The sequence below is a fragment of the Bombina bombina genome, chromosome 1 (genome assembly GCF_027579735.1).
Source record: "Bombina bombina isolate aBomBom1 chromosome 1, aBomBom1.pri, whole genome shotgun sequence".
Taxonomy (NCBI): domain Eukaryota; kingdom Metazoa; phylum Chordata; class Amphibia; order Anura; family Bombinatoridae; genus Bombina; species Bombina bombina.
This window is the reverse complement of record NC_069499.1, coordinates 138,859,494-138,876,113: the sequence shown is the minus strand read 5'-3', so window position 1 is coordinate 138,876,113 and position 16,620 is coordinate 138,859,494. Positions and strand designations below refer to the sequence as shown.

Sequence of the window (16,620 nt, the reverse complement as noted above, 5' to 3'; positions counted from 1 at the left end):
TCTCCATCTTGAACGATGGAACTCTTAGGAATTTGTTTAGGATCTTTAAGTCCAGGATTGGTCTGAAAGTTCCCTCTTTTTTGGGAACCACAAACAGATTTGAGTAAAACCCCTGTCCCTGTTCCGATCGTGGAACTGGATGGATTACTCCCATTAACAAGAGCTCTTGTACGCAGCGTAGAAACGCCTCTTTCTTTGTCTGGATTGTTGACAATCTTGACAGATGAAATCTCTCTCTTGGAGGAGAGTATTTGAAGTCCAGAAGGTATCCCTGAGATATTATCTCTAGCGCCCAGGGATCCTGAACATCTCTTGCCCAAGCCTGGGCGAAGAGAGAAAGTCTGCCCCCCACTAGATCCGATCCCGGATCGGGGGCCCTCAATTCATGCTGTTTTAGGGGCAGCAGCAGGTTTCCTAGTCTGCTTGCCCTTGTTCCAGGACTGGTTAGGTTTCCAGCCTTGTCTGTAGCGAGCAACAGCTCCTTCCTGTTTTGGTGCAGAGGAAGTTGATGCTGCTCCTGCTTTGAAATTACAAAAGGAACGAAAATTAGACTGTCTAGTCTTGGCTTTGGCTTTGTCCTGAGGCAGGGCATGGCCTTTACCTCCTGTAATGTCAGCGATAATCTCTTTCAACCCGGGCCCGAATAAGGTCTGCCCTTTGAAAGGTATATTAAGCAATTTAGACTTAGAAGTAACATCAGCTGACCAGGATTTTAGCCACAGCGCCCTGCGTGCCTGAATGGCGAATCCTGAATTCTTCGCCGTAAGTTTAGTAAGATGTACTACGGCCTCCGAAATGAATGAATTAGATAGTTTAAGGACTCTAAGCCTGTCCGTAATGTCGTCCAGAGTAGCTGAACCAATGTTCTCTTCCAGAGACTCAATCCAGAATGCCGCTGCAGCCGTGATCGGCGCAATGCATGCAAGGGGTTGCAATATAAAACCTTGTTGAACAAACATTTTCTTAAGGTAACCCTCTAACTTTTTATCCATTGGATCTGAAAAAGCACAGCTATCCTCCACCGGGATAGTGGTACGCTTAGCTAAGGTAGAAACTGCTCCCTCCACCTTAGGGACCGTTTGCCATAAGTCCCTTGTGGTGGCGTCTATTGGAAACATTTTTCTAAATATCAGAGGGGGTGAGAACGGCACACCGGGTCTATCCCACTCCTTAGTAAAAATTTCAGTAAGTCTCTTAGGTATAGGAAAAACCTCAGTACTCGTCGGTACCGCAAAATATTTATCCAACCTACACATTTTCTCTGGTATTGCAACTGTGTTACAATCATTCAGAGCCGCTAACACCTCCCCTAGTAATACACGGAGGTTTTCCAGTTTAAATTTAAAATTTGAAATATCTGAATCCAGTCTGTTTGGATCAGAACCGTCACCCACAGAATGAAGTTCTCCGTCCTCATGTTCTGCCACCTGTGACGCAGTGTCTGACATGGCCCTAATATTATCAGCGCACTCTGTTCTCACCCCAGAGTGATCACGCTTACCTCTTAGTTCTGGTAATTTAGCCAAAACCTCAGTCATAACAGTAGCCATATCCTGTAATGTGATTTGTAATGGCCGCCCAGATGTACTCAGCGCTACAATATCACGCACCTCCCTCTGAGCGGGAGATGTAGGTACTGACACGTGAGGCGAGTTAGTCGGCATAACTCTCCCCTCGTTGTTTGGTGAAATTTGTTCAATTTGTACAGATTGACTTTTATTTAAAGTAGCATCAATACAGTTAGTACATAAATTTCTATTGGGCTCCACTTTGGCATTGCAACAAATGACACAGGTATCATCCTCTGAATCAGACATGTTTAACACACTAGCAAATAAACTTGCAACTTGGAAATACAATTCAATTAGAATAATATTAAAACGTACTGTGCCTTTAAGAAGCACAGAAGATCTATGACAGTTGAAAATTAATAAATTGAAACAGTTATAGCCTCAATCCTTGTAAACAACACAACTTTAGCAAAGGTTTAATCCCATTAGCAAAGATAACAAATTCTGAAAGCAGGAAACAAATTACAGAATAAACGTTTTTTATCTCAGTCAAACTATAATTCTCACAGCTCTGCTGAGAGAAATTACCTCCCTCAAAATAAGTTTTGAAGACCCCTGAGCTCTGTAGAGATGAACCGGATCATGCAGGGAATACAATGAGTTGCTGACTGAAATATTTGATGCATAGTAAAAGCGCCAAAAAACGGCCCCTCCCCCTCACACACAGCAGTGAGGGAGAACAGAAACTGTCAGAAAAACAGATTAAGCAACTGCCAAGTGGAAAAATAGTGCCGAAACATTTATTCACACAGTACCTCAGCAAATGAAAACGATTTTACATTCCAGCAAAAACGTTAAACATAATCTCTAGTTATTAAACAGCTTTATGTATTTCTTACAGTGTAATTCTAGTGAAGTACCATTCCCCAGAATACTGAAGTGTAAAGTATACATACATGACATTATATCGGTATGGCAGGATTTTCTCATCAATTCCATTGTCAGAAAATAAAAACTGCTACATACCTCTATGCAGATTCATCTGCCCGCTGTCCCCTGATCTGAAGTTTACCTCACTCCTCAGATGGCCGAGAACAGCAATATGATCTTAACTACTCCGGCTAAAATCATAGCAAAACTCTGGTAGATTCTTCTTCAAACTCTGCCAGAGAGGTAATAACACACTCCGGTGCTATTTTAAAATAACAAACTTTTGATTGAAGATATAAAACTAAGTATAATCACCATAGTTCTCTCACACATCCTATCTAGTCGTTGGGTGCAAGAGAATGACTGGGAGTGACGTAGAGGGGAGGAGCTATATGCAGCTCTGCTGGGTGAATCCTCTTGCACTTCCTGTTGGGGAGGAGTAATATCCCAGAAGTAATGATGACCCGTGGACTGATCACACTTAACAGAAGAAATACAGATTACTTGTGTAAGGTTATACAAATTGAAACAATGTAACATCAGGTGGTATTAAGCTACAGGTACCTGTTGGTGTGTGAGTTGTTATGCATGAACCAGCTGCGGTTGTTGTCCACGTACATAGCCCATGCTTTGTCATCTTTCCCCAGCATGACGTCTTTCATCACCTCTATACGAGCCACACCGAAGGCTGGATCAGGGTGATTATCATACCGGTCAATTGTCAGCTCCCAGTAGTGGATCCCTTTGGAAAAGCCAGTTTTTCCCAGCACCACCCTGTCGTCATAACTGTTACATGTGACGGTCAGGTTGTCATTGGAGAAGATGATGTCTGAGTGTGCTGAACCCGGGTCAAATGCAAACCAGGCAACTGGAGACAAAATGAGAGAGAACAAAGCAGTTGTAGCTTTCTCAAATATTGAGTTTAGCAACTATATAACTTTTTGGGTTATTGTATAAATATGCATTTTATCTAAAATAATTTAAAATTAGTATGATATAGGCTGCCTTTTGCTGGGCCTATATTAAAGGGATATGAAACCTAACATTCTTATTTCTGGATTCAGAGGGTGCAATTTTAAAGTTTCCAATTTACTTCTGTGATCAAATTTAGTTAGTTTTCATGGTATCCTCTGTTGAAAAGCAGCTTGGCTCAGGAGTGTGCACGTGTCTGCAGCACTATATAGCAGTAGTTTTTAAAGAATGCTTTTATCAGTGTTATAAGTGTATAATATTGCTAAAAGCATTCTTACAAACCTGCTGCTATATACAGGTAATTCTCCAGACAAGTGCACATTTTCTATTCAGTTAAGAATACTAAGAGTAAATTGGAAACTACAATTTGCGTACATGTTTCATGTAAGTAAATATTTTCACTACACTTTAAAACAACAAGTGGATTAAATAAACATTTTATAGCATATTTTAATAATGGTTTGGTCAAATCAAGATACATTTTTTAAGGAATTCTGAGAGAGCTTTAGATTAACATCAGTTAAAATAGGTTCTGTCTATAACGAGCAAACCCCCCCACACATAAATCCTAGATAATTTTCATAATCACTGCACAGCAGTCTCTTTTGCAGCATAGTCTATAACAGAAGATACAAGAACAGCACATACATTTAAAAAACAAAAAAAAATAGAAACATAAAACATAATTAAAAATAAATTTAAAAAAAAATTAGATGATAGACTACTATCACGGGGAAAAGAAAGTCATTATTGAAATGTGCATAGGTACATTTCAACTTTAATTAGAAACATTTTTGCAATGTACTTTCATTAGTAAAAATGCTTCTAGCAAACATTCTACTTTTTCAGTGGCATACACACATATGCAGTGAGAGCACCAGTATTCAAACACTACACCTTTAGAGAGTCAGCAGTGGCTTGTACGGCACAAATGAAATCTTCACTTATGCAAAAAACACAACTCACCCAGCTCTCTGCTAAAACAGTATGCTAAAGAAAATATGCAGCAAAAATGTTTCTTTATAAAATTAAAATGTATTCTTGCACATTTAAATTCCGACTATAGTGTCAAACTGCACACATACAAGTTTTCAAAACAATCACATTCACAAAAATGAAAATTCTGCAGTTCACTCCCAGGTTGATATGAATCTTTGTAGACTCAAATGAAACTTAATAATTCTGTTGTGTCATATCTGATGCACTCATCTACAGGTCCAGCATTGGTACTCAGTATGGATTTGTTATGAATAATATACAGCCTTAGATCAATAGTTGCTCAACGACTTGGCTTTATTTTCTTTATCATACACAGTATATTTATGCATTTCTATCTCTACACCAGGGTCACAGCACATAGCAGTTAAAGGGACACAAACCCTCCAAATTTTCTTTCATGATTTGGATAGAACATACAATTTTAAACAACTTTTCAAATTAGTTCTATTATCACATTTTCTTCATTCTCTTGTTATCCTTTGCAGAAGGAACACAATTGCACTACTTGCAGCTTGCTGAACACACCTAGTTAGCCAATCACAAGAGACAAATGTGTTCAGGCACCAATCAGCAGCTAGCTCCCACTGGTGTAGGATATGTGCATGTTCTTTTTAAACAAGGGATACCAAGAGAATGAAGCACATTTCAAAATAGAAGTGAATTTAAAAGTGGCTTAAAATGACGTGCTCTATCTGAATTATGCAGATTTAATTTTGACTTTCCTATCCCTTTAATACAAGATATTTAGCATTTGCTTTCCTAATGACGTAAAACAGGCACAACATAACTTCCCCATCCACAGGAACAAGGTCAGATATGTCCAGAGTTTACAGAGATGGGAGCTACCTTTTCGGGAACTAATCAGTTAGATCTACCTGTACACATTGTGCTGCATATTTGCACGTTCGCCTCTATTTAACAAAGTCTGGCGGACCTGATCCGACAGTGCGCCAGACCTTACTGAAAGCTGAGAGCAATACGCTCTCCGTATTCAGCATTGCACCAGCAGCTCACAAGAGCTGCTGGTGCAACGCCGCCCCCTGCAGACTCGCGGCCAATGGGCCGCCAGCAGGGAGGTGTCAATCAACCCGATCGTAGTCTGCGATTTCCGTCGATGTCTGTCCGCCTGTCTTTGTGACCACTGCTTTATAACTGCTGTTTCTGGCGAGTCTGAAGACTCGCCAGAAACACGGGCCGTCAAGCTCCTTTCGGAACTTGATAGATAGGCCACATAGTGTGCATGCAATGTAATATTATAGTTCTGAATCACAAATTATTGATGCCAAATACCTTTTCTGATCCTAATGTTTTAGAATGTTTTTGTGTAATATACAAATGTGTATAGAACGATGGCCAGTGAAGATGGTGGTATAAATGATGAATGAAGGTACCTGCCATGAAGCTTTTATCTGTGCCACACATCCTCTGACAAAGTGTAGCAGATAAATGGCCTCTTCTGTTCTTTTCCTTTGCCGAATAGCCCCTGCTTGCATGGCAATATGAAGTGGGAATGTCTCTATAGCCAGACTAGCAGTATGCAACATTGACAGACTTAGAAAGCATTGGATTCGACAAACACAAGCCATGCACGGAGGCTGCTTTGGAGCCCTTGCAGTCCAGATTCGCTCATGCCAGCTTTCTTACCGCAAATTATGAAGCAGTGGTCATACCGCGGCTTCTTAACCCTGTAATAATTTGTTTATTCAGGGCTATTGACATCCCCAGCTCTGGAGCACAGTAAGGGCAAATCCTTGTGTAAATCTAACTGCACATGAAGAAGACCAGACAGGTTCTCTAGTTTATCCACCAGACAAAAGAGGAGCGTTAACTGCACTAGAAGTAATCTTTTTTCGCACGTCGGGTAGCGCTCGTATTATGAGTTGAAAGTAAACTGTTTCTGCTGATGTGCTAACCCGACTAGCGAAAAAAACCCCCAACAACACGCGATAACCTATTCCCCCATAGAAATCAATGGAGCAAAAAAAGTGAACCCCCCCCAACACCCTACTTGCGCGCAAACACAATCCCATATTCTCAAGTGCGCTAACTCGACATGAAAATATTTATATTTCACATTCCAATATTTTTCACTTAGCAGAATATGTTCTATTTATTCATAAATACATATTTCTATATATATATATTCGATGGTATTTGGCATAATATATATTTATACCCATACATATAGATTATTATATATAGCTCTATACAGATATATATATATATACTGTGTATATATATATATATATATATATATATATATATATATAGGAATATCTATTTATAAATACTAACATAAGAATGTGAAATATTTACAGTATAAAAACTGCACTAAGCAGTTTTTGGGGGCTAAAGATAGGGGGTGTGGGGTGCCTTTATAATGGGTTCTATGGGGACTGTGTGTTCCCAGTAAATTTATATGTATATGCTTATATACATATATTTGTATGTGTTAATATGTGTATATACACATAAATATATATGTACAGTATTTATTCATATACATATATATTGATATTTGCTGCCCATCATTGCACGACTTACCCACTTCGCTGCGCTAGTTCTCATGCCGTGTCTGACAGCATGAGAACAAGACTCTCATTGGAGCCTATGGAAGTGCGCTCTTGTGAGCGTAATGCTTCCATGCATTCGTTTGCTGGTATTACAAAGTTGAGCGCAAATATCGCTTTCGCTGAAGCGATATTTTGCACTCAGCTTGTAATCTAGCTCTAAAATTGGCAGGAACTAAATACCTGGCAAACATGAATAACTGCCATGTGCTGTCACAAATTGGGAAAGCGAAATGTTTTAAAGGGGGAGTAAAATCAACTTCATTCCATTATTCAAATTATGCAATTTTAAACAACTTTCCAATTTAGTTCTATTATCAAATCTGGTTTGTCTAGAGACTCCTAAAAAACATTACTTTTACAACCCCTGGGCCCCTATTTCACATGTGGCTACTCTTGATGACAGCAGTGGTCACATGGCCATTTTCAACATTGTTTACTAAAATCCACACAAAAATGATACATTAATTCTACACATGCCATGAATTATAAATATAATAATTTTATATTGTGAATCTGTTGGGCATGCTGAAAAAAACTATATAATTTGTGTGGGCCACTCATTGAAATTTACAATAGGGTTTAAATGTAGATAGCAAGAAAGCTCAAAATTATATCAGCACTGAGGTGAAAAACAGCGAAGCCCCCCTTAAACCCCCCAGGTGGAGGTAAAATAGTTAGTGAAGATAGGTGATTACAGTCCCATCTGATTGGCCCGTGTCTCCGTGAGGGACAAGATGCACAACCTATCAGATGTATGTATTCCCCGGAAGTGACGTAATCTTGGATTTTTCAATAGAACACCGGCCCATTTTTGGTTCAACACCTGGGTAGCGCTTGCTGATTGGTATATAAATGTAGCCAGCCAGGTGCTGCACAAAAATGGGCCGGTTTCTAAGCTTTTTCATTCATTTTAATTTTTGCTTTTTAAAATAAAGATGCAAAGAAAACAAAGAAAATTGATAATAGGAGTAAATTAGAAAATTGCTTAAAGTTGAATGCTATATCTAAATCATGAAAGTTTAATTTTGACTAGACTATCCCTTTAAGGGCTAGATTACAAATGGAGCGCTATTTTAACGTGTTCCCATAAAGGGGCAAATTTGAGCCTTTACGGGCGCACATTAAATAACTAGCCATTACAAGTGGCTACCTACTGTAGGTTTGATTTTCAACAAAGAATACCAAGAGAACAAAGTAAATCTGATGATTAAATTGAATTGGAACGTTGTTTAAAATTGCATGCCCTATATGAATCATGAAAGTTTAATTTTGACTAGACTGTCCCTTTAACCAGAGGTCAGACCTGTGGTTAATTAAAACAAATGTGCACAATTGCCAACAAATCAAGTGGACAGTAGTCCATTATAAATAAAATGATGAGAATCTTTATTTTATTATTTTAAAACTGCACAAAGCAGTTATAAGGGGTTAAAGTGAGGGGATGTAGAATGTTTGAAGGAAAAAAAACATCACTGAAAGTCTATGGGTGACTGTGATTTAACTGTATATATACTGTATACATACTGTCTGATAAAAATTATTCATATAAATATTAATACAAAAAACAGAATTTATGCTTACCTGATAAATTACTTTCTCTTGCGGTGTATCCAGTCCACGGATTCATCCTTACTTGTGGGATATTCTCATTCCCTACAGGAAGTGGCAAAGAGAGCACACAGCAGAGCTGTCCATATAGCTCCCCCTCTGGCTCCGCCCCCCAGTCATTCGACCGACGGTTAGGAGAAAAAGGAGAAACCATAGGGTGCAGTGGTGACTGTAGTTTAAACAAGAAATTTTAACCTGACTTAATTGCCAGGGCGGGCCGTGGACTGGATACACCGCAAGAGAAAGTAATTTATCAGGTAAGCATAAATTCTGTTTTCTCTTGCAAGGTGTATCCAGTCCACGGATTCATCCTTACTTGTGGGATACCAATACCAAAGCTTTAGGACACGGATGAAGGGAGGGAACAAGACAGGTAACCTAAACGGAAGGCACCACTGCTTGCAAAACCTTTCTCCCAAAAATAGCCTCTGAAGAAGCAAAAGTATCGAATTTGTAAAATTTGTAAAAAGTATGCAGTGAAGACCAAGTCGCTGCCTTACAAATCTGTTCAACAGAAGCCTCATTCTTGAAGGCCCAAGTGGAAGCCACATCTCTGGTGGAATTCGTTCAGGAGGCTGCTGCCCAGCAGTCTCATAAGCCAATCGGATTATGCTTTTCAACCAGAAGGAGAGAGAGGTAGGCGTCGCTTTCTGACCTCTCCTCTTACCAGAATAGACAACAAACAAAGATGATGTTTGTCTGAAATCCTTAGTTGCTTGTAAATAGAATTTCAAAGCACGAACCACATCAAGATTGTGTAAAAGCCGTTCCTTCTTAGAAGCTGGATTAGGACACAGGGAAGGAACAATAATTTCCTGGTTAATGTTCTTATTAGAAACAACTTTAGGAAGAAAACCAGGTTTGGTACGCAAAACTACCTTATCTGCATGGAACACCAGATAGGGTGAATTACACTGCAAAGCAGACAATTCTGAAACTCTTCCAGCAGAAGATATAGCTACCAAAAACAAAACTTTCCAAGATAATAACTTAATATCTATGGAATGTAAAGGTTCAAATGGAACCCCTTGAAAAACTGAAAGAACTAAATTTAGACTCCATGGAGGAGCCACAGGTTTATAGACAGGCTTGATTCTGACTAACGCCTGTACAAACGCTTGAACATCTGGTACTTCTGCCAGACGCTTGTGTAAAAGGATAGACAGAGCGGATATCTGCCCCTTTAAGGAACTAGCTGATAAACCTTTCTCCAATCCTTCTTGGAGAAAAGACAATATCCTTGGAATCCTAATCTTACTCCACGAGTAACCCTTGGATCCACACTAACAAAGATATTTCCGGCATATCTTATGGTAAATTTTCCTGGTGACAGGTTTTCTAGCTTGAATCAGAGTATCTATGACTGATTCAGAGAACCCACGCTTGGATAGAATTAAGCGTTCAATCTCCAAGCAGTCAGAAGATCCTGCCTCATTGGCCGTGTCCATGGTGAGACAGATGACATGTCCACTAGGTCTGCATACCAAGTCCTGCGTGGCCACGCAAGCGCTATCAGAATTACAGAGGCCTTCTCCTGTTTGATTCTGGCTACCAGCCGAGGGAGAAGGGGAAACGGTGGAAAGACATAGGCCAGATTGAAGGACCAAGGCGCTACTAGAGCATCTATCAATGCCGCCTTGGGGTCCCTGGACCTGGATCCGTAAAGAGGAAGTTTGGTGTTCTGACGGGACGCCATCAGATCCAACTCTGGAATGCCCCATAGCTGAGTCAGCTGAGCAAATACCTCCGGGTGGAGTTCCCACTCCCCCGGGTGAAAAGTCTGACGACTTAGGAAATCCGCTTCCCAGTTGTCTACTCTACTCCTGGGATGTGAATTGCAGATAGATGGCAAGAGTGATCCTCCGCCCACCTGATTATCTTGGTTAATTCCTTCATCGCTAAGGAACTCTTTGTTCCTCCCTGATGATTGATGTATGCTACAGTCGTGATGTTGTCCGACTGAAATCTGATGAACTTGGCCGCCGCTAGCTGAGGCCAAGCCTGGAGCGTGTTGAATATCGCTCTCAGTTCCAAAATGTTTATCGGAAGAAGAGACTCTTCCCGAGACCATAGGCCCTGAGCCTTCAGGGAACCCCAGACCTGCGCCCCAGCCTAACAGACTGGCGTCGGTTGTTACAATGATCCACTCCGGTCTGCGGAAGCACATTCCCTGAGAATGTTTAGAATTTTTAGATCCAGGATTGGTCTGAAAGTTCCTTCCTTTTTGGGAACCACATACAGGTTTGAGTAAAAACCCAGTCCTTGTTCTGTAATTGGAACTGGATATATCACTCCCATCTTGAGTAGATCTTCTACACAGCGTAAGAACGCCTCTTTCTTTGTCTGGTCTGTAGACAGACGAGAAATGTGGAACCTTCCCCTTGGAGGAGAGCTTGACTAGAAAAAAGATGACTGAAACATACCTCTAAGCAGTTAAGCCTGCAAACTGTTCCCCCCAACTGAAGTTTTCTGGTACTCCTCAGTCCTGTGTGGGAACAGCAGTGGATTTTAGTTACAACATGCTAAAATCATTTTCCTCTCAGCAGAATTCTTCATCATATTTCTGCCAGAGAGTAAATAGCACAAACCGGTACTATTTAAAAATAACAAACTTTTGATTGAAGATATAAAAACTACAAATCTAACACCACATTCACTTTACCCTCCCGTGGAGATGCTACTTGTTAGAGCGGCAAAGAGAATGACTGGGGGGCGGAGCCAGAGGGGGAGCTATATGGACAGCTCTGCTGTGTGCTCTCTTTGCCACTTCCTGTAGGGAATGAGAATATCCCACAAGTAAGGATGAATCCGTGGACTGGATACACCTTGCAAGAGAAATTATTTAAGGGTTAAGAAGTAGTATATGGCATATGACAAGGTATTTGATTGAAAAGGGCTATAACGTTTACATATATATGTCTAAATATGTGTATACATTTACTGTATATATATATATATATAAATATATATATATATATATACACACACACACACACACATTTATGTATTTATATATGTATAGACATACATATATACACATGTATATACACATATATTTATATATAACTACCTTTGTGTTTAGCGATGTAGGTCAGCGCAATCAATGTGTTCTTTTTTTTTTTTTTAAAGCGTGCTCCATTAAAGTCTATGGGGAGACAAAGATAATGTGGTTGTGGCATCCATAGTCCTGACGTTAGCGCACCAGCGTGATATTTGTGCTCCACTTAGTAATTCCAGCGCAAGCATATGTGCACTGGTATTACAAGTTAGGAGCAATGCGAACGCAACCTCGAGTTTGCATTGCCTGGATAACTAGAGTGCACTTCCATAGGCAAAGTACTTAGCTCAGTGCAGGAGGCAATTCCTGCAGCGTTGGGCAGCAAAATAAAAAATATATGTATATGAATATATACATATATATTTATATGTGTATATACACATATTAACACATAAATATATATACAGTATCCCACAAAAGTGAGTAAACCCCTCACATTTTTGTAAATATTTTATTATATCTTTTCATTTGACAACACTGAAGAAATTACACTTTACTACAATGTAAAGTAGTGAGTGTACAACCTGTATAACAGTGTAAATTTGCTGTCCCCTCAAAATAACTCATACAGTCATTAATGTGATAAACCATTGGCAACACAAGTGAGTACACCCCTAAGTGGAAATGTCCAAATTGGGCCCAAATAGCCATTTTCCCTCCCCGGTGTCATGTGACTCGTTAAGTGTTACAAGGTCTCAGGTGTGAATGGAGAGCAGGTGTGTTAAATTTGGTGTTATCGCTCTCACACTCTCTCATACTGGTCACTGGAAGTTAAACATGGCACCGCATGACAAAGAACTCTCTGAGGATCTGAAAAAAAAGAATTGTTGCTCTATATAAAAATGGCCTAGGCTATAAGAAGATTGCCAAGACCCTGAAACTGAGCTGCAGCATGGTTGGCAAGACCATACAAGGACAGGTTCCACTCACAACAGGCCTCGCCATGGTCAAATAAAGAAGTTGAGTGCACATGCTCTGCGTCATATCCAGAGGTTGTCTTTGGGAAACAGACGTATGAGTGCTGCCAGCATTGCTGAAGAAGTTGAAGGGGTGGAGGGTCAGCCTGTCAGTGCTCAGACCATACGCTGCACCCTGCATCAAATTGGTCTGCAAGGCTATAAGAAGATTGCCAAGACCCTGAAACTGAGCTGCAGCACGGTTGGCAAGACCATACAAGGACAGGTTCCACTCAGAACAGGCCTCACCATGGTCAAATAAAGAAGTTGAGTGCACTTGCTCAGCGTTATATCCAGAGGTTTTCTTTGGGAAACAGACGTATGAGTGCTGCCAGCATTGCTGAAGAGGTTGAAGGGGTGGAAGGTCAGCCTGTCAGTGCTCAGACCATACACCGCACACTGCATCAAATTGGTCTGCAAGGCTGCCGTACCAGAAGGAAGCCTCTTCTAAAGATGATGCACAAGAAAGCACGCTAACAGTTTGCTGAAGGCAAGCAGACTAAGGACATGGATTTCTGGAACCATGTCCTGTTGTCCGATGAGACCAAGATAAACTTATTTGATTCAGATGTTGTCAAGCGTGTGTGGCGGCAACCAGGTGAAGAGTACAAAGACAAGTGTGTCTTGCCCACAGTCAAGCATAGTGGTGGGAGTGTCATAGTCTGGGCCTGCATGACTGCTGCCAGCACTGGGGAGCTACAGTTCATTGAAGGAACCATGAATGCCAACATGTACTGTGATATACTGAAGCAGAGCATGATCCCCTCACTTCGGAGACAGGGCAGCAGGACAGTATTCCAACATGATAATGACCCCAAACTCAAAATAGAGGGCATTGTAGTTTTCAAATTAAAAACAACTGCACTAGGCAGTTATTAGGATCAAAAGTTGGTGGGAGAGGGGTGTTAGGAAAAAAAAAAAAAGTGCCTTTACATTGCGGTCTATGGGAACTGTGTGTTCCCATAGGCGCAATGTAAATATGTGTTAATATGTGTATATACAAATTAATAGAAATATAGCAGAGAACAGTCCTTGTGTGGTATATATACACGAGTATCAGATAATCTCACACTGTTTGGTATCCAGATAAGGTATAATAAATGACTACCAATAAAATGCATATAATATTGTCCTTTCGAAACACACACCCCTTTTGTGCCTTGAGGATAAAGTGAGACCAATGATACATAGCACATTACTCGTGCACCCCTGTACTCTCTTGTACCTGCGGGATGAGAGGGATTTTATTAGCCCTGGAACACCTTGTTCACACGTATCGGTACCAACTGTTATCCTGTTAGAGTTCTAGTGCCTCCCAAAGTACCTCAGGTTGTGGATTCTAGTTGCCCTTGCTGATTACTTTAGTCGCCTGGTGGATACGGAGTAGCGGTCAACTGACCTGATCCTGTCTTGCCTTCTGTCGCTTGGTTCATCTCATAACCGCCAACTTAAAACAAGCAGTAAAGCAATCCGGCTTGCATCGTCATCTCCTCCTTCCGACTCAGGACTCGACTCTAGGGCAATGACGTCAGTGCAGAGGGTGTGTGTCCAATACCCAATCCGAGGAAAGTGTGTGCTAAGCAAGTCTTTGAGCGTTGAGAACCGGTACAGCAATAGTAGCAAAAGAAAAAGTTGTACTCCACTCAAAGAGGATATATAAAACGTAGCTTTTATTCAGCAACATTTTAAATTTGCATCTTTTTGGATTGCTGAATAAAAGCTACGTTTTATATATATCCTCTTTGAGCGGAGTACAACTTTTTCTTTTGCTACTATATACACATTAAGACATAAACATATATGTAAATAATCATTTACATACATACTGTATTTAAAAATGCTGCCCATTGCTGTGCTACTAACCCCCTTCACTGCGCAAAGTTCTGATTCAGTCTGTGACAGCATCAGAACAAGGCCCCCATAGGAGCCTATGGAAGCACGCTCACGTGAGCATTGTGTTTACTTGTAATACCAGCGCACATTATAGTGCACTGGTATTACAAAGTGGAGCGCTAATATCGCTTACTTGCAAACAATTTTTATGCTCCACTTGTAATCTGGCCCTTAATCTTTACGCCAGGTCTACACTCATGAAAACCTGACGCACGCTAATTTTGTTTGTGCTGGAGCAAACACATTTACTTTCAACTTGTGTTTCAAGTCCCTTTAAATTAATAGTTGAGAGAACCAAAAAACCTGGGATCATTTTGAAATAACTGTTTTTAATATTCACACAGCTGCCTTCCAGCCTCCAAATTTTATTAAAGACCTTTATTTTCCAACTTCGTCCATTGGTACAAGTAAACAATGTTTCAGGCCCACAATAGGACCTTAGTCATGTCAACAAATCCAAGGGCCTATTGCAGACCTTTAACTTTGTTTGCTTGTACCTATAGACCCCATATATCCTATGTATTGTACCTATATGCCCCATATATCAGGTGTGCTGTCTTCATACCTGGAGTATTGAAACAAGTGTTTTTGCCAGAAGCAGGTTACAAACAGTTACAAGACAAATGACTCACTTGCTGATAATGACGTATAGACACCACTTATAGACAGTATTTTTGCAAAACAGATTGGCTTTGTGATAAATTATGTTTTGCTATGATTCTTTTAATACTATTTCTTAATATTATTAAGTTCCAAATTGAGTCATACTAAAAGGTTAATTGAAAGCACCGCCACAGCATGCTGTTAAATAAGAATTCCATGCACATAAATCTTAAATTGACATACAGTACCTGGCACCAGTTTATTAATGTCAACTGTTGACAATCCCATGAAGAGCGTGCAGAAGAAAAACAGGATGTTTATATGACTAATGACTTCCTGTTTTCTAAAGAGGTGCTTATATCACAATAATCAATTCACATTTCAATCAACAGATTTCATTAACTTGTCAAGTGGAATTCCAATTACAGATAATAACCAAAGTGGGAAATATAATGCATTTAAAAGCAAGTATAATCAATTGTCAAATTACCTTGTCCAATCAACTCTTCAGAATATATGTTAACAAGATTTAGAGGCTTGAAATTACATTTAATTACAGCGTGAAGCATCAGAGAAACAGTAAGAACCCCCCACCCCCCAGATGTTTATATTATGTGTCCAAGTACATGATAACCAAATTCCATAAGAATACAACCATCACCGAGCTGTATTCTATTCTGTTAGAGAACTGTAATGTGTTTTTCACAAGGTTTAAAACACAAGCCCCAACCCAGGAGAAATCCTCTCTTTCTTTCTTTTGTTTTATGGTCATAGAAGTGAATATGAAACTTTCATGATCTGGGTGGTGTTTAGTTTAAAGGAAAAAAACAAAGCAACACCTGTTATCAAAATGTAAATACAATATTAAATAAATAAATAAATCTTATGCACTGCAAGTTGGAATAAATTGGAATAAAATACAATTGCACAAAGATGCTAATTTTCTTTGACCTGGGAAAGTGATCACAAATTTGTATCATTTTACTTAATATTAACTACAGAATGTGGCTCACTTACAAATGTGCTTTGATTACAAGATGCATCATGGTATGGAACTTGGATTTTGTGTCATTTTCAAATACAATCAAGCACAGCAGTTATCCCCCATATCTCAGCAGCCCTAAGAAACTCTTATATATAAGTAGTTTTTACATTATTATTCAGCTTTTACATGCATACATTTTGGCTCTATTTATCAAGCAGCAAATACTGCTTCAGAGGCTCATCATAAGACCGCTGCTCCTTAACCTCTCTGCCACCGATCGGGATGACTGACAGCCCCTGCTTAAGAGCAGGACGCGGCATTGCACAAGCATTTCACCATGTTGATGTTTTCAAAGTATATGTGCAATAAATTGTATTAATATATTTACCTAAGATTGGTGTTTATTTTTTTACTCTGTATTATTTTATGGTATACATTTCCATTTAAGAAGTGCAATATAGTGCAAATCTATACAGTTATACTGCATGCAATCCAGCCTATAAATACATAGTGCAGGATACTTTTTTGTTAC

General features: G+C 39.8%; 1 protein-coding gene across 10 annotated transcripts in view; it reads right to left on the bottom strand.

Moving 5' to 3' along the window:
* TRIM9 (tripartite motif containing 9) overlaps positions 1-16,620 on the bottom strand; it is a 390,783-nt gene that overhangs the window by 15,100 nt on the left and 359,063 nt on the right. For 5 of the 10 annotated variants that reach the window (XM_053697625.1, XM_053697628.1, XM_053697633.1 and 2 more), the window contains one exon: positions 3,006-3,309. In XM_053697625.1, the coding sequence (XP_053553600.1) occupies positions 3,006-3,309 (304 nt within the window). Of the gene's footprint in view, positions 1-3,005; positions 3,310-15,351; positions 15,376-16,620 lie in introns of all 10 variants that reach the window. The other 5 variants (XM_053697629.1, XM_053697630.1, XM_053697634.1 and 2 more) reach the window with 2 other exon arrangements.